This window comes from Primulina huaijiensis, chromosome 16 (genome assembly GCF_012295235.1).
Source record: "Primulina huaijiensis isolate GDHJ02 chromosome 16, ASM1229523v2, whole genome shotgun sequence".
NCBI lineage: Eukaryota > Viridiplantae > Streptophyta > Magnoliopsida > Lamiales > Gesneriaceae > Primulina > Primulina huaijiensis.
This window is the reverse complement of record NC_133321.1, coordinates 14,836,990-14,862,034: the sequence shown is the minus strand read 5'-3', so window position 1 is coordinate 14,862,034 and position 25,045 is coordinate 14,836,990. Positions and strand designations below refer to the sequence as shown.

The window sequence follows — 25,045 nt, the reverse complement described above, 5'->3', positions numbered from 1 at the left end:
TTATATTATAATTATGTATAATTATTTATATAAAATCCTTGGCGATACACTTCATGATGTTATAACATCTCTTGTGATATATCTCACAACATCTGAAATCATTAAATCTTTAATATATCTACTTGAAAAAAAATAACGTCCTAGATCGAAGCTTTCATCAACCAACCGTAATCCGTAATCCGTAATGTATTGTGTGTCAACTGAAGCACGTGGGGTTTTTTGTCTAGCAAAATGTCCATTTATAGCCTGATTATGGTTAGAATATTTTCTTAACGAAGAAAAACTGGAAATTTAAAAAGGTTTGAACACATTTTACATAAATAAAGTAATGTAGCTTATTTGAATTAATTTACCATCTAATTTGTATCAAGCGAGAAAAAGTAAGAAAAATAAACGCCAGAAAAATATCCCATTGGTGAGGATATAAAATAATGGAGCAACATTATTTGCGATAAAGCACATAACATTTCTTTTAAAAAAAACACGATTCATTTTTCTTTTAAAAAAAACACGATTCATTTTACAACTCAAGTGGAGTTCCACCATATTGACTCACATCCGGAAACCTTTTAGGTTTTTTCCATTTTCCTTTGAAAATCCAGCCCAATCCTTTTATCATTTGTGGATGAGTATATGAAAAAATCTAACACCAAAACTATATCACACAGTTTCCTATCTCTAAGAGTCCATTTAGATATCTAAATCTCTTGAAGGGTCATTTTCTAAATCCTAGCAGCACAGGTTTGCATACTTACGCACAAAACATCGGATGACAGGAATGGAGCACAGCACGATGATATGTCAATCCCGGCAACCTCCATGGCATTGCAAACCCATTGAGGAACGTCTCCTTTTGGGAACTACAAAATCAGTACGCAAAACACTCAGAGAACTTGGAACATGTTCCAACATAATATATTCTAACATAATAGGAAAATTAAAAGAGTGGAAGCAGTTCATGCCATCAGTGTTATTGCAAGAAAGCCATGACAAATTTTAAGGGAAAACGGAACATAAAAAAATCAATCACGTCGATGTTAAGAGGGAAAGGAGGAAAACTATTCAACTAAAAAGGTTATTTAACCCCCAATTTCCTTGTGAAATCTCAAAGCTTTATATTATCAAGAGATTAGAGGGAACAAGTCTTCACAGGGTCTGAAATTGATCCCACAAATCTGAGCGAAAATGGGTTCCGCGAAAACCACATGCTGTGAAAACTCAATAATACACAACATATAGAAAAGGATAAAGAACATGTGTATTTCAAGATGAAATGTATAAGCGAATAAGAGAGAGAAATTTTTGAAAATGCTCCTTATCCCCACGCTCCAGCAATCCACGCTCCAGCAACCGAGTCCTCCATCACTTACACTCATCACCCTTAACTACTGAGTTCGGTCGATCGTTCCTAGCCCAGCCTCCGGTGCCGGCCGTCGGCCGACGACGGCCCTTCATTTCTCTCAGCTTCGCGACGTGGTAGCTGATTTTGCTGCGCCATTCTTCATAGAATGTTCGTATTAGTCTCTCCATAGAGATTCATCGAGCTTTGCCGGAAGTTTCTGTCAAAGCATCTGTTTTCTAGTCCGAAAGTTTTGTCCAGGGTTTAGATTCCATCGCTTTAACCGAGCCGGGGTTTTTTGATATTTTAGAAATAATGTATGCATCTGGCAGAAGGAGGTTGGTCTCTGGATTGGAAGCCAAGGAAGAGGTGATAAAACTGGAACATAAAGTGTTTACATTGAGGTTGGGGAATGGGGGCAGTTCGATTTGGTGGGCTGAAGAAACGAGGAAATCGCAGTACATGATGGATTTTGATTGTGAAGAGGCAAGATGGTTAAGTTTGAGATTCAAGGAGTTCATCAATACTACATATTCAAGTGTGGACTTTCATCGATATAAAGGAAAGAACGCGTTATTCACGGCACAGAGATTTCATAACAAACGTGGTAGCTTTGTTGAAGTGAACAAATTTGATTCCAGGGGCAGAAAGCAAATTACAATAGTGCCAAGCGGTTTCAAGTCATTGGGCTGGAAGAATCTATCGGATGCTTTGGAAAGACTGCTGTCAGGGAGTTACCCAAGAAGGGACACTCGGTCTTCACTACATAATGGACAAAACACTTTCAGAAGAACAACATTGGAACATAAAGATAGAATATTACGAAGGGATGGTATACGAGGACTGCCGACAGCTAAGGAAGACTTTAATAGGACAATACCGGAGTTGAAATGGCATGAGGCTCTCATTGTTACAAAAAGCAGGGTAAATATTGCATGGGAAGTGGTTCGAAGAGTACTTGGAAAACCCTCACAAACAGCAGTTGAATTATTTCCATTTCAAGCAAACAAAGCGGTTTGGTGGCCTTCAAATTCAGAGGAGTATACTTATTTTTTAAAGCTTAAAAGAGGATTCTTTGACGGTGGGGTGTCTTTGTGGTTCGATGAATGGAGAACAAATATTAATACTACGGATTCGGTGGACAGATGCTGCAACAGTTGGCTTAGTATCTATGGGGTACCGTGGAACCTATGGTCGAGGGACACTTTCTCAGTTATTGGGGAACAATGCGGGGGCTTGTTGGACATCAGCAACGACACATTGCAATTTCGTGATTTAGAAGCGGCTAGAATAAAGGTGAAGGGTACTGCTGGTGGCTTTATCAATAACATGATGAAGGTTCAAATGGGAGGATCTTATTTAGATATCAGAATTCGGGTGGACTCCTTTGATTCAACAACTTACGAACATTACGAACGTCAAACTTATGCACAAGTACTAGTGAATGGAAAGAAAATAATAGCTGGGTGGGGCAATACAAATATTCACAGAATGATGATGAGAAAGGAGGCTACGCCAACATGTACTACGGAGGGAAATACAAATGCAAAATACCCAACGGAAAAAATTGGTAACAAAGACGCTGGAATACATATCAATTGCACGCAAGGAACAACTTTTGTAAGGGATACAAAACAACAATCTGCAACAATTCGAGAGAAACTGGGTACAAAATTGGAAGGCAAAGTATCAAAAATACTGGAGAAAATCGTGCCAAAAGATGCACAGGAATTCAGACAGTCACCGATACATTCCATGCGCACAGATGAGATGGATGATCAAAAAGCTTCGAAGGTCAATGAAGATAAGTACTTAAGGAAGACTACTTATGAAAAGGTTTATAGCAGAAGAAAGAAAGCTACTGTAGGAATACTTGAAGATTGAATACCAGATGATGAAGTCTGTAGCAGTGAAGAGGGCCGAGAGTTCGGGATTAATGACATAGATGGCAGTGTAGAATCTGAGTTCGATGAGTCCAGAGAGGAATTTTTGCAGAATGAGCTTCATATCTCAGACTCCGATAGTCAGGCTTCTTTATCATCAGAGGAGCCAATTAATATTGTTGAGGATGAAGCGGTTATGAAGTGGTTGTTTTCACCATCAAAGGAGATCACTCCTATTGTTGAGCCAATAACACGAGTTAACAAAGAACCTAATGAGGGAAAGGTACTAACCGGTAATCATTCTTCTTTTCTATATCATTCTTTTTCTCTTCATGCTTTATTCCCTTCGTCATTCTCAGTGTTGGGATTTTCTAGTGGCATCATAGGTGGCGGGTTCCGAGAGAAATAATTCCAAACATACTATCATGGATATCTCCTCAGGTACTGTTGGGGAAAGTGGGGGAATGAATAAAGATGGTAAATGTTGGGATGAGGTGAAGAAGTCAACAGGAAACTTAAAAAGAGAAATGAGTAGGTTGAAATGGGGAATCAATTATGATCGAGGATCATCCTCGAAGGGCTCCTTACATTTATTATGAAAATATGTTCTTGGAATATAAGGGGAGGAGGGGCCGTAAGAAGAAGGGAGCTTGTTCGCACTGTCATTCGGAAGGAAACTCCGGATTTAGTGGTTGTATTGGAAACTAAGAAAGAATTGGTGGATCAAAGATTTGTGGCCAGTTTGTGGAAATCCAGATTTGTTGACTGGGTTTACTTGCCTTCGGTGGGGAGTTCTGGGGGTATTCTTGTCATGTGGGATCCGAGAGTGGTGGTGGTGAGAAACAATATGATTGGAAATTTTTCGGTGTCCGTTGAGATTTGTGGGATTGACAACACCATATGGTGGTTCTCTGCCATCTATGGACCTGTAAAACCAAGGGAAAGAGAGTTGTTTTGGGAGGAACTAGCGGGATTGAGCTCTATCTGTGGTGATAATTGGTGCTTAGGAGGAGATTTTAACGTGGTAAGAAATACAGGAGAAAAAATGAATAGCACCTCCGTTACTACGAGCATGGTGTGCTTTGACAGATTGATAGAGGATTTGGGACTTCATGACCCTCCACTCTTGAATGCAAATTATACATGGTCAAATTTAAGGGCTGATCCGATTTGTTGTCGACTTGACAGATTCTTATTTTCAGGGGGTTGGAGGAACTTGTTTCCTAATTTTAGACAATCGGTCCTACCCAGAATCACCTCGGACCATTGCCCAGTGATTCTCGACACCGCTAAGTTCATGTGGGGTCCTACTCAATTTCGATTCGAGAATGCTTGGCTCTCGCACCACAAATTTAAAGAATTGGCTAAGTCATGGTGGAATAATATGGATTGTAGGGGGTGGGAAGGGTACAAGTTTATGAACAAGCTGAAAGGAATTAAAATGGAAGCCTCAAAATGGAATCGAGAGGTATTTGGAGATGTGTGATTCAAGTACAAGGAGTTGACAGCAAGGATAAAGCAGCTAGATGCATTGGAGGCGGAGGGACAGTGGTCGGATGCTTTTCACGAGGAAAGAAGATTGGTAAGATGTGAATTGGAATCTTTGACGATTACAAAATTTCATATGGAAAAACAGAGATCAAAATTAAAATGGTTAAAGGAAGGTGACCAAAATTCGAGATTTTTTCACTCACTGTTGACTAATAGGAGGAATAAAGCAATGATAGATAAACTGCAGTTGGAGGACGGGACTTTGGTTACGGAGGAGAGACAGATTGAGGAGATTATAATAAATTTTTTTAGGAATCTGTACAAAAAAATGGAAGGGTTGGAGGCTGCCGGAAGTGGGATGGAGGGAGTGGATTGGTGTCCTTTAGAGGTTAGGGAGGCGGAGGAGTTGGAGATTGCTTTTTTAGAGGAAGAAATTAGAAGAACAGTGTTTGATTGCGACGGAGATAAAGCGCCATGCCCGGATGGATTTACATTGGCATTCTATCATCATAATTGGGATACGGTCAAAGCTGATCTACTAAAAGTTTTTGACGAATTTTATGAAGGCGGGGTGGTTAATGGTATCACGAATGAAACATATATTTGCCTAATCCCGAAGAAACACGATGCAATTAAGGTAAGGGAATTCAGACCTATTAGTTTGACGACCACCTTGTACAAAATTTTGGCCAAAGTGTTGACTAACAGAATGAAGAAATTTATGGGAATACTCATCAAGGAAAACCAGTGCGCTTTTATTAAGGGGAGATAGATTCTGGATTGTTGTGTCATTGCAAATGAGGTGGTGGAGTAGTATCGACGAGAAAAGAAGAAAGGATGGATACTTAAAGTGGATCTGGAAAAAGCGTATGATAACGTTGATTGGAATTTTTTGGATTATGTGTTATCTATGAAAGGTTTTGGGGTAAGATGGAGGCGGTGGATTATGGGCTGTGTTTCGAGTGTGTCTTTCTCAGTTTTCATCAATGGAAGGCCGAGGGGAAAATTCAAAGGGGAGCGAGGACTTCGACAGGGGATCCCTTGTCACCTCTCCTTTTTAATTTAGTAGTGGATGTGTTGGGAAGGTTGGTAGATAAATCAAGGTGCTTAAATGAAGTTAAAGGACTCGAAATAGGGAGGAGGAAATTGGAAATTTCGCATATTCAGTTTGCGGATGACACTTTGTTTTTGGTTCAATCAGATAGTCATGTCATTGCATTAGTAGAAATAATAAAATGCTTTGGACTTCAATCTGGATTGAAAATAAATTTGGATAAGAGTGTGGTGTTGGGAATCAATTTTCCGGAAGATGATTTGGCCAATTAACTATCTCGGGTTACCATTGGGAGGTAATCCCACAAAGGTTTATTTTTGGGAACCAGTTTTATCAAAAATGTCAAGAAAGCTAGCTACATGGAAAAAAGCTTTTCTTTCAAGGGGAGGACGGCTAGTTTTGATACAATCAGTGTTGAGCGCTTTGCCATCTTATTTCATGTCCTTATTTAAAGTGCCAAGAAGGGTGGAAAAATTGATGGAAAAGGTGATGAGGGATTTCTTGTGGGATGGGGCAGACGGGGACAAGCATTGTCATGTTGTTGGATGGGAACATGTTACAAGACCGAAGGATAGAGGAGGACTGGGTTTGGGGAACATTTGTTTGAGAAATAGAGCATTGTTGGGAAAATGGTGGTGGAGAGGGTCGGTGGAAAGAGATCCGTTGTGGAAAAAGGTAGTAATAAGCATTTATGGCCTACAAGAGACTGGATGGGATGTGGGATTGGCAAGGAATGCGACATCTAGAAGCCCGTGGAAATGTATCTCTCGGTCTTACCCGGCTTTTCATCTATTGGTGGGTGCGGTATTGAGAGAGGGTAATGTCATACGGTTTTGGGAAGATGTTTGGGAGGGGGGGTCATCGTTTAAAGAGCGGTTTCCTTCTATTTTTCAGATTTCTTCCATTAATAATAAACCGATCAATAATTTTTTGGTGGAACAAACTAGTGGAAATAACACTATCTTGCATTGGGACATCCGATTTAGAAGAAACTTAAATGAGATTGAAGTGGGTGAGTTTGTTAATCTCCTAGGGGTTCTAGAGTCAGTCAGATTACAGAGGGGAGTGGGGGATTTTAGAGTTTGGTTGGGAGACCAGTCAGGTATATTCTCAGTTCGATCTTTTTACAACTCTTTCTTTCCTCTTTCATCTTTCCCTTTCTTTTCTTACTTTGAAAACATCTGGAGAGTACCGATCCCCCGTAAAGTTCAGGTTTTCGCGTGGATTGTGGCTCTGGGGAAATTACCCACTTGCGATTCGATGCAAAGAAGGTGGCCTTTATGTGTCTTAAGTCCCCAATGGTGCGCTCTATGCCGGAAGCATGAGGAAAATCAAGATCACTTGTTACTGCACTGCTCTTTCTCAGAAGATATTTGGAATAAAGTATTGCTTGAATTGGGTTTTCAGTGGGTGTTTCCGAGGACAGCTGCAGATATGATTGTCATGAAGCCGGGAGGAGTGACAACCAGAAAATTTATGACATTTTGGCATGTTATGATACATTGCACGATGTGGTCTATATGGTTGGAGAGAAATAAAAGAATATTCCAAGACAAAGCGGAAACAACGGAAGAAATCTGGGACAAAATCAAGTTCAGGGTTGCAAGTTGGTTAAAAAGCATTAAAGAATTTAGTCATTTGACTATTTTGGATTTGATTAGGGATTGGAAGTATGTATGGGCATGATATTACTTGGATAATACTATCTTAGTTGTGTTCTATCTACTTTTGCGGATTACTCATCCGCTAACTTTGTAAATTTTTATCAATAAATAAAATCTAGTTTCGTCTCAAAAAAAAAAAAACATGTGTATTTCGTACACATAAACGAAAGAAAACTTATCCTCGCCATTTGAAATGAAAATAAAGCAAAGGAAAATATATGAAGTGCCATCACATACCACGGACCAAAGTCAGAATAGTTGTTGGCCAAGAAAAAAAAAGCTTTAATTCAAGATACTTAATGCGTGCAATGATGTATAAGAGAGCATTCTTGGAAAAGGTACCATTTGCAGCAGAAACTCGCGAACAAACCTAAGAAAAAACGGAGAAAAATTGAGGATAGTCTTCGTGAATAACAAAAAGAAGCAAAACCAAACATTTCAACTGAAATGTGTTGATCGTAGCATTTAACAAGATTAAAATATAATTAAAAAATATGTAAACATACTCTGGAAACTGCCCTTCAATGATTGATGCATGTAAATTTCTGCTAAGCTGCAACAATGATGTAACAGTTTGTAAATCTAAAGAGAGTAGCCAAACAATAACAGATGGATTAGTACCTTCATCATGTAAAATAAATTGTGGTAAGATAGAAGTTGAGAGCCCATGGCATCTTTAGTGACAAGGCAATGAATGTATGCCCTCGAGTAACTTTTGCACACCTGCCGAAACAGTTGGAAAATTAAGAATAATAAGAAAATTCGACGAGCACAACTCTACTTTAACTTCAAAACTAAACAAACACCATACCATGCACTCACACGTACTATCAATTGGACGAGTATCATCAGCCATTGCTTTGTTCTTTAGTTTTAAAACTCCCTGAATGAAAATACAGGTACCGTTCAATCACACCGACAAGTAAACATGTGTATCACACAATTGACTTCAATGTTCATAGGTCCACAGTACAGCTTCTAATGTTACAGCTCATAAAACAATTAAACAGTGCAGTAAATGGCCTTCAACCAGGAATCGCAAGCAAACATTTGTTTCCAAATCAAGAAGAAACCATGTTGGTGCATTAAGAGCACAGATTTTTCTTGCCAAGCGAACAAAGCTATGGGCTAATGAGGTGCCACGTTCACTGCATAGTGTGGACTCTGGAGATGACATTCTGGGAAGACACGAAGGAGCAAGTGAGATACCTCACGACTCACGTTAATACCAATTTTTATTTTGATATGTAACGAACTTATGGAACTAAATGCTTATCATTTTTAATTTGGAATTGATTGTATGATCTCGGAAACCATGAGATTCCCCGCTAAAATAAGTAGGTAGGTGATAGAATCATACTTTAGCCATCATTTAGAGAAACATTGAACTAGTATGTCTTGACTGTTTATTTTGTAGCAATATAAACTATTGAAAAAGAAATTCGAAAGCAGGAAAGTCAAATTCAGAGAACTACAAATTCTGCTCTGTTGCCAAGAACGGTCAAAGGAGATGTACATATTGAAGAAAAAGTGGATACGTTAAGAGCAAATTTGTGCGTGCATTGAACCATGAATCCATTTGTCATCAATAGATAGTTTATAAATAAATCTCATACATTTTGTTGGTTGTAGGGAGTTGACTAAAATTTTGGGTAACAGGGCAGGTTTTAATTCAGATGCATATTCGAGCATATACCAAACGTGACAGCAGGAAAAGGCAGTGGCACAGCCATGAGCTGCTGCAGACGTCGTTTTACTGTGTGTAAGCGTGTAAAAGTCTGTGTGAGAGAGTGACCTCTGCTCTGTTATGTGCTAGTGCTGGTGAGGTAGTAGACACATAGAGGTGGTACAATTGGTTTAAGTAGTTGAAAATTGCAATGAGGGTCAGTGTGAACATGTCGTGACCTGTTGTGCATGTGATTGATAAGTCCGAGTGTTGGTTATCAGGTTTTCAAATTAAACATCTACAAAACCAGTAGTATATAGTGTATACTTCTATTTCAAACACAATCAACCTCGTTATGGGGGATTACGTACAATACAAAAAGCTTATGCAATCAGCAAAATTAAGAAAGCTATGAGGTACTTCCATAATTTTTGTTGCACCTGTTAGATTTTTAGTCGTCTTGATCAAATTGGTAAGATTGGAACCAAGAGATGCAGGAAAGTTGTTCCCGGACATTCTCATAATATTCCACATTTTGCATACAATGCTAACAGCTTGAGATCCAAACCCATCTAAACTTTTACTCATGTCCATTTAGCAATTATTTTAACATCATGATTGACAAATAAAAGTCACGGGTATACATTTAGAAGCAAGAGATGTAGAAAAGTTTTCCCCAGGCCCCAGGGATTCTAATAATATTCCGCATTTGGCATACAATGCTCACAATTTGAAATCCAAACTCGTGTAAATCTTTTGTGCATGTCCACATGGAAATTATTTTAACATTAGAATTGACAAGTAAAAATCAAGTGTTTAATGATGTGCAAATATATAAGTAAATAAAATAATCTATCAAGATTTTCAAAAGCAAGAATGGACACCTCAGGCACAAGAGCAGTTCCAAAGCGAGCAGTACGTGTTGGATAGACACAATCATACATGTCAGCACCTAAAGCACTGCAAACTACAATATCAAGAGGATAGCCAACACCCTGAAAGTGACCAAGATAATACGATGAATCATAATTGGAACAGATCCAAAAGGTGAAAACTACACTGTGGATGCAGCTGCTTCATTGTTGAAGTAATTTATACCATCACGTATCGTGGTTTATCCTCAGGTAAAGTAGCTGTGCACTGAGCAACAACACGCCAAAATGAATCTTTATCTTCACCTCCTGCAAGGCCGCCAATAGCATAGCTGTCAAAAGAATAAAATAGTTATTTTAAGACATTTATTGTTGAGGAAGGGCACTGGGAGCATTGTTCTTTCATATTGAGCAGTGATTTCACAGCTAAATCTAAATAACAATTAACAAAAATTCCAATGTCAGCAAACATATCAATTCCTTTTAATAAGTGTAGAGCATTAGTGGCAGCGGGGTCATAGAAGCAGGGGAGGTGGCTGGAAATGCGTCATTGTAGACCTTTGGATACAAGATACATCTCTGGCAAGTGGTGATCAATCTTTCTTTATTTTTGGTTGTACTCTGAATGATAACTGAGGTAAGTTAGAGTAGTTACGGCCTTCAAAGCAAAAATATGTATCCAGAAATATTGGGACAGACCCTTGCAAACATACAATTTTTTCATTCTTTAAAATTCAACAATTTTCAAAAGATGTGGATTTGAATCCACCCACATACTAACAACTCCACATAGAGTCTACAATTAAAACAAAAGGTACTTTGTTACTAGATCATTCACTTGCTTGAGGAGATGCATAAAAAGGATAGGTTGAGATTCTTTTGTTGTCAACAAAATTTTGAATTAAAAGGAGCCAAATTAACCCAAATCCTTTCACCGAAAAAACATAAATGGAGGCTAAAATTACCTAAATTTTAAGCAAGACAACTGTTAACATAATTATTGCAAAGTCCAGACATACCCAGGCAAATTACGCTCCACTAAACCTTTGACACATATATCCCTGTCAGCAATAAATTGCACCTGTTAATAAAGGATTTTAAGCACAAAACAAGAAGTGCCAGATAAATTAATAGTAAAAAAAGAAGTACAATCTAACCTTAATACTGGATCTAAGCCACCTTGCACAATGCCAAATAAATTCTGGTCATCTGGTCTCTTGTGAGCTGTATATGACATTAATAATGTCAATCACGAGGTGTAGATCACTTCCTAGATGGGAAAGGGAGCAATGAACATATATTAACTCAAAGTTCTCCTTTTCGTTCATTTTTCACTCAGTTCTTTGCAGAGGAAAAATAGCAAAGCAGAACCACTGAGAACGGAATAAAAGTTTACAGCATCAAGGTCATATTTACATTTGCATTCAGTCGCTATATTGCTGGAAGGCATTGTTATAATACAGCAAAACACAATATAATACATTCAAGTACGTAATTCTTAAGCTATCAAAATAAACACTACGGGACCAATGACCTGCTATGCACCTATCAATCCAACGAAGAGTGCGATACATAGCCTCTTCAATGCGTGGGCCAGTGATTGTGGTTCTCACAACATCATCAAGAGCCATAATAATATCAGCTCCAATTCTGTTCTGCAACACAATAGAGAAACAGCTGAGTCATGAAGAAATCACGGAGCCACCCAACAATATCACAGAAAATTTCGAGTAAATATTGATATGTTACGCCCATAATTAAAACGTGAGTAATAAAAGAAACCGGTATGATAGCAAATACAACAGAGATCATTAATTGTAAGATATAATGTGTATTTGATGAAATATAAAGCAATATAAACCAACAGTTTCCTCTGTACAAGTGTATTTCCACACTTTCCCTAGCCAAAGCTAGTAAAACACTTTACAATGAAAATAAAAGAATGACCCAACATCCCCCCTATCCACGTTTTTATTCACTCCCCTTTCTCTAGATTCTTTCCCCTTTCCCACGTTACCCCTTCTCTTGTTTCTTCTAATGTACACATTTTTAATCATGGGCTTCTCATTGTTACTAGTTGGGCCCCCATCTATTTGGTCCGTAACATGATAACACTGTTCTTATAATAATCTTTAACGTGATTAGTCTTGAAAGCAATCAAGGGTACACAAAGGCCTTGTTTGAATGATCACGTCGTTGAACAAGTAAATACTTCACAAAGGACACAAAAATGGCTTCATTTAATCTTCCCCAGTTTGGTTCTTGATTTATATTCAATCAGATTGGAAAAAATTTAAGGTCTCATGTACAGCCATTTGAAAGAATTCAAATGTCCGAAAGCAATGTCAGCAAGAATAGATTTACCCGGTGTTTCTTCTACTTTCATTCATTTTTCTGTAATTTAAATCTCTCTTTAGCTCCTAAAATAACATATTGTATCCAGTTTGAGATCTTTGATATCTAACCTCTAATGACCAAGATCATTGAGAAACAGATCAACTTGATTGCTTCCTTTCTCGTTCTATGGCATGCAACAGATCAACTAATATTTATTTCATAGAACATGATGGAATAGATGTGCCATCTTGGAACAGGAATTTAATTTGTTCCTCAAACTGCAACCCCTACAAAGGCAGGACTCGCAAGCAAGACTCGGTATGAGTAATAGACTGTGTACCCATTTTCATCCCCGTACATAAATGTGCCAACACAACATATTTGCTAGGTTTCCTGTCATGCAAATGTAGCTGAACAGAACCACCATTTAACCACGGCTAACAAAAACTTAACATTTACTGGGAATTACTAATCATATACATCTAATGAGATCGAAAATTTGTGTAAAGTAATGTAATGATGGTGCTTTCTGAATGTTATATAAAAATAATGATAATTAATAAGGACCGTATAAAACAAAGCATCATAAAACAAGCTAACAGTTTGATTCGTGATATTTAATCAAACAGCTATGGTGATTTTTAAAGTACATTCACACCCGCCTGTCAAAACATACAATAAATTAATTGCCACAAGTGAATTCGAAAGTCGTGAAGGAAATTACTTGTATTTGTATTGATTCTTCTGGAGTAAGTAGCATAGGTTTCCCATCAACAGGAGACTGTAAAAGGTAAAATAAGTACATATTCAGGCACTAACTATAGATGGTCTTAAAGAGCAAAGTCACTCTCTGCTTCTGATGGTTGAAACAATCAGAGGTGACAAAAACCTGAGTTTCTCAACAAAAAACTAGGCCAATCAAAAAATAATAATAAATTACACAAAGATAAAAAAAAATATTTTTTATCGTCATTTTCTTACTGCAACACTTGTTTGCGTAAATGTTTTTGGTGTTCATCTTCATTTCTTTATGTTACCCCTTTCCTATGTGTGTATGCATTTGAGGGTTGTGTGGCAGTGATTCAGGTGGTACTTGGATTGAATTTTTCAGGTCATCCAGAGAATATTCAACGGTAAAAAATAAAATTAAGATTATAACAAAAGGAATTAGAACATTGAAACAAGAATTATCCCAGGGATCTCTCTGTAGAAGACAAACAGAATCTCACCTTTAAAGTTGCAAAACTTGCAAGAAAGATTTTTTTATCGATGATCTAAGCCGATGGAAATTAGAATTTACTTCTATACTATTTGATATGTAATTTACAAGCAACACTTGGCAAAGACTATGTCGAATCCTTTTTGCACAAGGATTTAACTACAGTAATTGACTCTTGACCCAATTTTCATACAAAAATGGAATGTTAACACAAACAGATCGATGAAATAACACACAGAAATTTAATGATTTATACATTGCCCTAATTGATTTAATTTCCATAACACCCTCGTGCGCAAGCATCTTCATTAACTATTACTTTTAGGTTCTTTTTCGTGCATTCTTGTTCCAACAAATTTTTGGAAGCCAGATCCATCAGGTAGGGTGAGAGTTATGATGCAACCAGTGCTTGTGGTTCTCCTTTTTCCCCTTATTAAAGCTTGTCAAAAATATGCCTCTGAGAAAGTGTTTTCCAAAATAAAAACAGTAATGAAAAAAATTAGAAAAAGGATAATTTACTTTCCTTTCTCATGCATTGACCAACGGAAAGATACAAACAAAGAATTTTGTGTAACACAGGAATAATTAGTTTCATAAATCTGCAGGACAACAATCTATTAGCTGTAACTGTTTGTGAAGACAGAGTAGTGGAATTTATATGCAACAACTAATAGCTAAAAGAGTACCTGAAATGTGACACCCTTTTCGGTAATGTCAGCCAAATGCAACAAGGATACCTACCAGCATTAAGAAGTGGTCATTTTTCTAGAGCAACTTATCTCTACAATCTATTGGAAGGAAATGAATGAAGTGATCCATAAACAGGATCAGCTAGGATATAAAAAAGCAGTTAATTTCATATAAAGGACAATAGAGATAAATTCAACTAAAGTGAACAAGTTGATTGAGGGTGATCATGGAACAACAATAAGCGAGAGAGAGAGAGAGAGAGAGAGAGAGAGATCAGAAGAACCTAACGAGAGCTTGTTGTGCACAATAATAAAAAGATCGCATGAAAGGGTATATGAAAAGGAAAAAAGATAAATACTTGTTACAGAACCAATAGCAATGCTAAGAACTTGTGAGAAATTGCAATTTACCATCAAGTTTTGTATAGATACAAAAATATCATGCATCGTAATAAAATAAGAACTCGTTGAGCTGGTAAATTTCAGAACTCGATGTCACGAGTAAAGCTAATTTTATTTAGTGATTTTTTTAGCAACGGTAAGAAGAATGCCTAACTTTCCTTAGGTACCACTTGCATTCGACATAAGTGGATGCCTCAAGAAGACATTGCAAACAAAATGATCTCACTTACAGGAATAAAGGGTTACAAAGTTTTTCGAGCCTGTGTAGCTAAGATTATCTTTAACATCATACAAGCTTTTAGAGATTATAAAACGCTTTAGTAGTTTATAAAATCTTACATCTTATGTTAAAATTATACTCTCAAAATATTTGAACTAAAAACTATAGGAAATAGAAAATAAAGATCAAGAGAGAAGAGGAACAAATCAAGTCAACATCGGAAACAAAAATTTACATCTAGATAGTTCCTAAACATTTTATAAAATATTTCAAGTAAGTTATAAATTGAGCCAAAATGTTCTTAATTAGGTAATGCCATGGAGTGAAATCGGATATCGGAGCTGATCAACCATGAATTGCTTCAATTTGAATGTCATTAAAATCTTTATACTATATAAAATTGCAAAGCAATACTTTAAGTAAATATTGCATTGAAGACTTGTAAGTTCAAATTAAAAGTTTTAGAAATCGGTGGAAGATTTTAAGCATCGTGGGATTTGTTTAGTAAGTATTCCAAGAGACGTGCAAGCACTATTCAAAATAAACTAGGGGGCTGGTGGTTTACCTCAGAAAAGGTCGGGGTAAGGGAATTTATGTAAAATATTAACAGCAACGGGTTACCATTTGAAAGCCACCAGAGTCAGTAAGCAATGCCCTAGGCCAGTTCATAAATTTATGAAGCCCACCCAACTCATCAATGAGCTCAGATGTGGGACGGAGAGCCAAATGGTAAGTGTTTCCAAGAATTATTTGGCATCCAATTTCCTCAAGTTGACTAGTCGTTAACCCTTTAATCGTCCCTGTAACCAAGAAGATCCAAGTCATCACACAAAAAATTAAAATCCTGCATTTACTAGTAGATGATACTAAAGCGATCTAGTATAATTTAGGCTCCACATAAGACATGGTAATAGTCAGAGCACCCTGTTTGTTTAAAAATGCTGGATGTGGTAAACTTGGAAACTTAGAATATACCATTTCAGAATTTCAGTAAAAAAATTCACTACAAAGTACAATCCAGGACATAGTACATGATTTAGTGCAACAAGCTTTTCGCATTTAAATAAAAATCCAAGAAGGCGTAGTATCTTAATCACCAATTGACATATCCATAATTAATATTTTATGGGTGGGAATGAATTTTTTTTTAAAAAAAAACGAACAGCATCTACAGAGCTACTACACTATATATGAATGCTAGATTTCCAACCTTGTGTACCCACAGGCATAAATAAAGGTGTCTGGGAAACAAAGTGAGGAAGTGTCAGCTGAGCTGCACGGGCACGATTGAATCTCCCAAGAATCTAGTATGATAAACATAAGACAGATACCCTAAGTAAGCGAAAATATAAGAAATCAGAAATACAGATGAGACATTTCATATAATCATTCATCTGAGTGATTTGAACTAGACGAGGCAGATGAAAATGAAAATTTATTGAGAACTAATTGTCATAAAGAACTGTTTTTCCTCTACGGGCTAGCTTATTTGATTTTTTCATACCAAAAGAATAGTGTTATTGACGAGGTCCTAAAAACGCAAGATGTCATGGTCAAGCTTAAAGTTTTTTTGTTTAAAAATATCAAATATTTACTATTTAAAATATAAATTTAAATTTATCCAAACAAATTAAAAGTTAGCCTGAAATTTGATTTAAAAAACTCATGCTTTTGCGCGTTTTTTCCTGATTAACCAAAGGGTTGACAGTTTCTTTCATGATTTGCGCACAATCCACAGTTTTTCGCCTTTTTTAAAAGACTGGTTATTGACACTATATGTAAAATAGAATGATGGTTATTGACAATATATGTGAAATGTGAAATGTGAATTATGGCACAAGCTCTGTCTTTTTTCCTTGAGTTTGAATAGCTGTAATGTGAAATTGAAGTCTTTAACCCGTTTCTCTCCTTACCCTCTGTGCATGCATGTTCAGGAGTAGAAGTGAATTTATATTGACAACAAATATTGATAGATTATTATTACAATATCTTCTCATGCAAATGCCACCACAAAAATTGCATGCTCTTTCGCATCCATATATCGATTGCATATTCGAACTTCCATTGGATTCAAAATCAGGTTAAAATTCTCCTAAAACAATCATGTTAAATTTGAAAAATGCAAACCAAATCAGATTCAGGTCATGGCTGTGTTAACTGTTTATCATCATTTTCGACACATTCTTGTTAATTTTTTAGAGGACAAAGAAACAAAAGAGCTTCTGTAAACTAATGCAGATTAGCAGTAAGCTCCAAGTCTTATTAAAAAATTCAACTAGGTTTCACCAGAATAAAGTAGCTAAAGTACAACTACATTCAAACAAATAAAACACGTATAGGTAAAAATCTGCAGCTCAATTATTCTTTCACAGAACTCATTTGAGGAAAAGATGTAATAGGTGCTTCTAATGAAAAAACATGCGAAATTTTGAGAATATGAAGCCAAGGCGTGGATAATTGTTTCCCTGTTTCTTTCATCATACACAGAGTGATTTTTTTTTTTTGTTAAATCTATTTTGGCAATCAAGGACAAAACCATGTCAGAGATTGTGGGTGCAGCTACCGTGCATAATTTACCCACGTTACCCTTTTTGATGTACATAATGTTCCTAGTTTCCCCCCACTGCCAAAATGCATGCCGTATTGTTGCTTTAATCTATATTATGACAGCCCAAAGCCAAGAGTTACAGATTAACTGGACTCTCAACAATACCTTCACACAGAAGTCCTATAAATATACCTCGAAACGAAGAGCCATCTATCACTCTTGTGCCCAGCTAGCTCGAGCTGAAACGTGAAAAACAACAAAAACACGATTCCCCGTTCAGAGTTTTTATCAGAATTTCCGGTGAATAAATATAAAACTGATGCATATTGGAAGGAAATCAGCTACCCAAGGCCAGTGGAGGAGGAGGAGGCGGCCGAGCGAAGAAGTTGGAGACAGACAGAGCCCTAAATATCTTATTTGCATTCGACTATATATACATACGCGGCAGATAGCGCGCGGGTCGAACTGACCAATGTTCAAAATATAACCACTTTTGGAATCGGGTTAACGGTTGGCCCAATCCGTATTCAATTAGACCCGATACATCGGAGGCCCGGCAGAAGCCTCGCCTCGGTTGGTAGGAAAAAAAATCATAGAGAACATTTTTTGTAATGTTTTTATAATATTATTATTACGTGTAGATTTTTCATTGGTATGAAAAATTTATAATTATGATGCATTTGGAAAAACAATTGATATCTCACAACCAATTTTTAGCGTAACCAATTATAAAAAAAATTGACGTATAAATACATCAAAATTTGAAGTTTTGATTCGAGGATCTCAATGACAATCCATTTACTTATGATTCTTTTAAAAATCCGTACATATATCCAATTTCTTGGTGTTAAAATGGATGAATTCAATTCGAAACTTTTAAGAACTCATATATAAATAAAATTTTAATATTTTAAAAAATCTCCAATAATATATTATAAAAATTGAAAGCAATTGTCACGGCTCAGCCTACTTGTGATATTGTCCACTTTTATCTGATGCCTCACAGTTTTAAAACGCGTCACAATGGGTTGCTACACGCTCATTTAAATGTCCAGCATCTCTCCCGTGCGTGTAGCAACCCCTTGTGACGCGTTTTAAAACCGTGAGACCTCGAGCCAAAGAGGACAATATCACAAGTGGGCTGGGCCGTGACAGCAATTGTAAAGTATAATAATTCTTTTAAGGATACAAATGTCAAATTATAACTTTAAACCATTAACAAAAAAACAGAATCAGAAAAAAACATCTCAATCTTGCTTCTAACTTTTGGTTAAAATAATAGAAGGTGAAGCAGAAACTAATATTCATAGGTACTCCAAAGCATTTCCAGCGAGCTAGAAGCCAAAAAATACTTCTTAGAAGCTTTATCAAACACTCTCTAAATCCATTATATTAGCACAAAAACTCTAACGAGACTATTTCACATATTATTTTTCGAGACAGATCTCATACACGACCTGAAAATGTATTATTATTTATACCAAAAATATTGTTCGTCGTTCCTATATAAATCCTCGAAACTCTCTCACATGAAACATATTTAATACTTATTATATTAATTGTTGGATTGAGCTGTATTATATATAATAATTGTTGTGTCATTGACGCAGATATATCAATTATATTGTATTTTCTTTACTCTTTTTTTCTTGGCATTATAATTTCATTGTTTTTATTGTCGATACTTACATTTTAACTTAAATATTTATTAAAACATTTTGATAAATGCGTGATCAATTATCATATTATGTATTTTTAGTGTTACCAGCTTGGTTTAAAATCGAAATCAATTTATTATCTCGGTATCCAGTCTATAAAATTATTTCAAAACTGACTTATTATAACTTTTCTAATTTCATATACATGCTAAAAAAGTTTTCTAAATTTGAAACAAATTATTCACTCTCATAGAAATTTTTTTTGGTAATCCATTTCAACAAGTGGCGTGAATACATTTGTTATTAAAAGAAAAACATTTTTAACGGATTTTTTTGAATTATATAAATGAACTATTACTAGTATTTTGATATAAATTTGTGTAACAATGATACAAACAATATTGTATCATTTTGACTATTGACACATTCAACTATCATAAGCTAAGATCATGGCAAGCAATTGTATCAAGCCGAGATTTAATTAATAGACATTGAAATATAACGAATGCGGGTTCCAATAATTGTACGTATTTTCAAATGTTTTAACGTTATCATGGTTTGTGTATTAGCTATATCTACAAATTTTCATGACCTCGATTTGAAATCAGAACTTCATATATCTTATAAATAAAGTTTTCCTCACATTCTTTAAATTATTAGCATCAAAATATTTTAAAAGTGACACTTAATACAAATTATTGTTACCGAAATTCTCGGATTTTTCTATCCTACACCTGAGGTGTTTCTCCACCTATGATATGGTAAAAGTTCAGCCTTCGATCAACAACACATAATATCAACTTTCATCAACAACACATAATATCAATTTTCGTTAAAATATGACGAACCCACCACATCTACCCATATTGAAACATGGAGAAAACTACTCCTTTGAAAAATAGACAAACTCAAAATTCTCCGTAAATCCCTAAGATTCGGAGTTGGCTCCATGTTTAGAAATTTGGATAGGAACCCACTCCAAACAACATTTTGGGCTCCAACTGAGAATGCCAAAAACACCCACCCTACGCAAAGTCGCAATTGCAGCAATCGACATAAATTTTTTCTAAGAAAATTATTTTTGGTTTTCGTTGTTATTTTAAAATTAATAATATTATATAAAATTTATGTAAATCATTTTAAAATAGGTGAGTAGAGTAAATTATATTTTATTATTATTTAATAAAGTAAATAACATCTTTAGAGCATCTCCAATCCAAGGTTACAAAAAAAATCATGTAACGCGTTATCATGAGTCGATTTTTGAGATGAATATTATTTTGGGTCAACTATGAAAAAATATTATTTTTAAATCAAAATTATTATAAATATGAGTAATGTTGATCCGTCTCACGGATTACACGGATTAATATACATATATATCATCTCATAAATAATAATAATAATAAAAAAAAAAAAAAAAAANAAGATTGATAGTAAGGTTTCCGAGACCAAAAGTGGCTCATGCCAAGCTTAATGTATTGTAGGGTGAGTTTATTGATGATATGACATCAACCGGTAGATTATGCCAAAACATAAAAAGAGTCCACATGCAATTGTATTTATTTTGTTTGTTTTATATTTATATCTTTAAAATTTGGGTGAACTTTTTTTGGATTTTTTTTAATGAATTTCCTAAACTATGGGGTGAAGATGACTCGAACTTGAGCCACTTCCAGGAGGAAAGTGGGTTGTGGATATATTTTAAATTAAAATTCGAATTCGAAATATATTTTTTAATTAAAAATATTAATTACAATAAAGAATAAAAATATATATTTATATAAAATATTAAGTGATTAAATTAAAGAAAAAATATGATTAATAATTGTGAATTGATGGTAGGGTCCATAAAAAGTGGTTGAAGGGTGGTTTCTTCAACCCTGTCATTATAGGCATTGTCTGATCACTCAGCACATGACACATGTAAAAAAATATCTTGTTATAACTATTTGACGTTTAAACAAACCATGTTTTGTTTTTAGATATGAGAATTTAATTTTTTCAATTTTCACCATTCTTCTTATCACAAAGCTTCCAGTGTTCGTCGATGAATGCCATCGCTACCTTGTTTCTTCCACTGTTAGATGCCGATGTTAGACACCGCTGTTAGATGAAGGCAAGTCTTTGAAAATATTTTGTGTTCGAGTTTGATTGAATTCTCAACAAGTATAAAAAAGGATTATCAGTGTCTTATATTTCATAGTATGTTTCTTGTAAATGTTATCAATGTACTACGGGAGGCATGATTTATCATTTAAACTTGATCAAACTTTTTTTTGGTTAAAAAAAATGATCATCCTAAGTGCATTGAAATACAGTACGGAATGTTATTTTTTAAATTGAAAAGTAGATCATTGTTAGATAATCAAATGCCTTTTACAAATTTTCAAATCTTTTATCTTTGCCTTTTTAAATATATTAAGGAAACAAACTATTGGAGAGAGAATATGGTCAAGAAGCAGAAATTGAACAGATTTAAAAAAATGCAACGTGAATTCTCTTATTTGTCTATATCGGAAAATGTTGAGGTATAAAGTTAAAACTATTTTGTCGATGTTTTGGAAGGTAAACTAGAAATGGGTTGCAAACTATGTCACATATTCTTATTTATTATATTATCAATATGCACATGCCAAGAGATTTAATGTTAGGAAGAGTGATCAACTATGTTTTTCCCGTATTAATGAACTTCAATCGAATGAATTTAATTGTTAATGTGAACGTTTGCAAGATGAAAAAAATATAGTAAAAAGATTTCAGCTTATCAAAAGCCGATCATTATAACTAAATGTAAATTAAGCCAAATTAGAGATGGAAAATGGGTGAGCGACGTGTGAGTAGATTTTTGGATTAGCGTAATCATGAGATGTCTGCAACTGATCAAACTCACTTGTTAAGATCAGCATGTAATATATCACATGAAAAAAAAAAACTTACTCTAGAAGCCATGGTAAATGTTGGAATGTAACCGGTGTTGTTTATTTTATTGAAAATTAAGCATGTGTGGAATAAAATCTAGGTTTTATTGTAAAGAACGCATATGAACACACGAGTCAGCTAAAAAACATATCGAAGTTGATAATGAATATGTCACTGCACTTATTTCAAATATTTTAAAAATAAGTAAGTAGGATTTCTTTTATTGAAATGTACAATTGGATGATAATGATAGGTTGACGAACTTTTTTTTTGAGGACTGTATGTGTGTGGTTGATTATCAATATTTTGGTTATATATGTCAATTGATACAACATGTAAAACAAATAAGTATAATTTGATATGTACTTCCTTTGTTGATATAAGTCACCATACTTAGAATGTGATGTTTGGTTTTTTTATTATATGAATGAAAGTAACCTCAAAATATCTTTTCATATCAATGTCAAGCCACAATGAAAGACATTGAAATAGTTTTTATACATTCACATAATCGTTATTGTCAACGACATATAAATAAAAAATGCTTCTTTACACTTTGGGAGTTTAAATGACCATTCAACTTTCAAAAAACTTAGTGGTGTAAATGCATGACTTATTGTGCATATGAAGATTAATTTGAGGCAATGTGGAAATATATGATTGATATATATAATTTGGATGATCATAAATAATTGAACGAGATGTACATACTTAAAGAAAAATGATTGGTTGCTTTTAGTAATGGAAGGTTCGGTGCGCAAATTTTGGCTACTTCGCGAAGTGAGGTCACAAACATGTTTTAAAATAGTCTGGTATAAAATGAGTTATTTGTATTAATTTGTGCTGAATTATGAAAATATTCAAAAATAATTGATGGGTAAATGAGAAGAATGAGGATACTCGTTATTGCCATGGTAAGCCTGAACAGATTTTGAAAAATCATTTCATTATTGATTCATGTTGATTTTTATGCGATTTCCATGTAAGAGTAATTTGATGAATTGATTAATTCTTTGAATTGAAAAATTGTTGAACCACCGTAATGTTTTGATAATTATTGGAACTGGATTGACATCAAAGTAAAATTTCATGACAAAAACTCAAAGGGTTAGACATGTGGGGTTCAATAAACATAATCATGAAATAAAATACAGTCGTCATAAGTTTGAGACAACAAGGATTTTGTGTAAGTATGTTTTGATTGTGTTTAACAATATATATGTCATTATTTTACCCAACTATTTTATTTTAAAAATATGGATGGAGAATATAAAAAATAGAGTTAAATATGATTTTCAAGAAAGGGGCAGTGGTGGTTGTGGTCATGCATCTGAGATGGTGATTGTCAACCAAACAATGAGATCGATGTATGATCAAACTCAACTGAGCAAACCTCATGAGGATACGAGAAAAATATTATATATATTGGTTAACATGCAAAAGACGAAATATCCAACCTTGTCCCGAATTTGAGTATAGATGATGAGACATCATGTGATGATATTTGAAATGATGGAGTATGCATATGGAACACACTTACTGCTAAATCAAAATGAGTCACAAATGCAATTATTACACGACATTGAAATAGTAAGAGAAAAAAAGAAAGGGAAAAACTAAAATTTCAAGTAAAATTTTATTTATATACTTGTCATACAATTAATCTACCACTGAGTTTGTAATTTTTTTGCATTTGCTAGGTGAAAAAAGAGCCAAAAGGAAGGACAAAGTTCCCAAGATACCACTAACACATAGGAAATGATCTATATGTCATCACAACAACACAGAAATTTCATAATATGACAATATTCATTTGCATATCCTCAATTTCCATGGAAGATAAATGTGTATATTAAACCTTATATTTATTTTGTATTTTAATTGCATAAATGTAAACAAACTTCTATTCAAGTAGTCAAATGAATTAATTATTGTATCAGTTTGGGGATCCTCGTTCATTTTGTCAAATAAAATTAAACTTGTTTACAAATTGATTTTGCATTAATTTTTGTGTTGTTTAGGGACTTTAGCATTATAACTGAAGGAGCATGAAATTATTGATAAGGATACTATAGTAGTTGTCAGTGTTTGTTTTCTGTCTGTTTTAGTGTCATAAATCAAGTAGTCAAACTCTAGTATCAGATGTAATAGGAATTGGCTTATACTGGGTATTCAAATTTATACCGGATGTTGAATTTATTTTGGGTTGTGAAATTTATGGTTCTATGTTCTTGATCTTCTTGTTGTTATTTGAATGGTTTTGAAATTTTGCTTAGAAAATTTATGGTTCTATGTACCAAAAAACAATTACACTAATTTCCCGTGTTAATGGGAAACACAGTCCAAAGATGAGATAAAATTATAAAGAAAAACATAGAATTTTAGGTGGGAAAAACTAACTCAGATCTTGGCAAAACGCTCTTCTACTGGAGAGTGTGACTGACTTTTGAGAGGACGAATGTCGACGACTCTTCTGGAGGTGAAAATGGAATCTTGCTTGTTTCAATTTTTAAACCTGAAAACTTACGCGGTGAGTTGATCTAGACCCGGACTGAATGAACCATGGTTGGGTCGGTAGTTAAAAGGGAGAAAATTAAGGCTTTTAGAATTTTTAATTTAAAAACTGGAAACGTAAAAAAAAGATAAAAACTTGTGTGAGATTATCTCACGGGTCGTATTTTGTGAGACAGATCTCTTATTTGGGTCATCTATGAAAAAGTTTTACTTTTTATACTAAGAGTATTACTTTTTATTGTGAATATCGGTAGGGTTGACCCGTCTCATAGATAAAGATTCGTGAGACCGTCTCACAAGCGACATGATCAAATCAAAGCAAGAAAACGTAAAATAAGGTATAAAAATTAACTAAAATAATTATGAAGAAAACCGGGTAAAATTGCACCAAACTTATACCTACATTAAAAATATATAATTAAGCTTATATAAAATTTAGGAAAAACTTTATTTTTCATCATGTAATTTTGTTACTTTGTAATTCTGATATTTTATGTTATCAAATTTCAGTTTTAGTAATATGTTTTTCATTTTTGAAAATTTTAATCTTTTTTCATCAGGGATATT

At 34.7% G+C, this 25,045-nt stretch overlaps 1 protein-coding gene and 1 long non-coding RNA gene across 3 annotated transcripts; both read right to left on the bottom strand.

Moving 5' to 3' along the window:
- Positions 1 to 467: 467 nt before the first annotated feature.
- On the bottom strand, positions 468 to 17,903 carry LOC140962116 (uncharacterized). Of its 2 annotated transcripts, none has more exons than XR_012172459.1 (16): positions 17,730 to 17,903; positions 17,577 to 17,623; positions 16,047 to 16,140; positions 15,458 to 15,636; positions 14,212 to 14,262; positions 13,031 to 13,087; positions 11,504 to 11,624; positions 11,127 to 11,193; positions 10,989 to 11,030; positions 10,196 to 10,301; positions 9,982 to 10,092; positions 8,254 to 8,314; positions 8,053 to 8,154; positions 7,938 to 7,984; positions 7,774 to 7,801; positions 468 to 860 (listed from the first exon to the last, which is right to left on the bottom strand). XR_012172459.1 is itself a non-coding variant. In XM_073420983.1 (16 exons), the coding sequence occupies exons 2-16, from the start codon at positions 17,592 to 17,594 to the stop codon at positions 723 to 725; spliced, it is 1,233 nt and encodes a 410-aa protein (XP_073277084.1). In that variant the 5' UTR covers positions 17,595 to 17,623; positions 17,730 to 17,898; the 3' UTR covers positions 472 to 722. The 2 variants fall into 2 exon arrangements, 1 of the variants encoding a protein (XP_073277084.1); XM_073420983.1 differs by having other exon boundaries at positions 472 to 860; positions 8,243 to 8,314; positions 17,730 to 17,898.
- Positions 17,904 to 19,853: 1,950 nt separating this feature from the next.
- On the bottom strand, positions 19,854 to 24,571 carry LOC140960950 (uncharacterized). The gene is made up of 3 exons (XR_012172280.1): positions 24,365 to 24,571; positions 23,422 to 23,503; positions 19,854 to 20,067 (listed from the first exon to the last, which is right to left on the bottom strand). It is a non-coding gene; the product is annotated as an uncharacterized lncRNA (long non-coding RNA).
- Between the last annotated feature and the right edge of the window lie 474 nt (positions 24,572 to 25,045).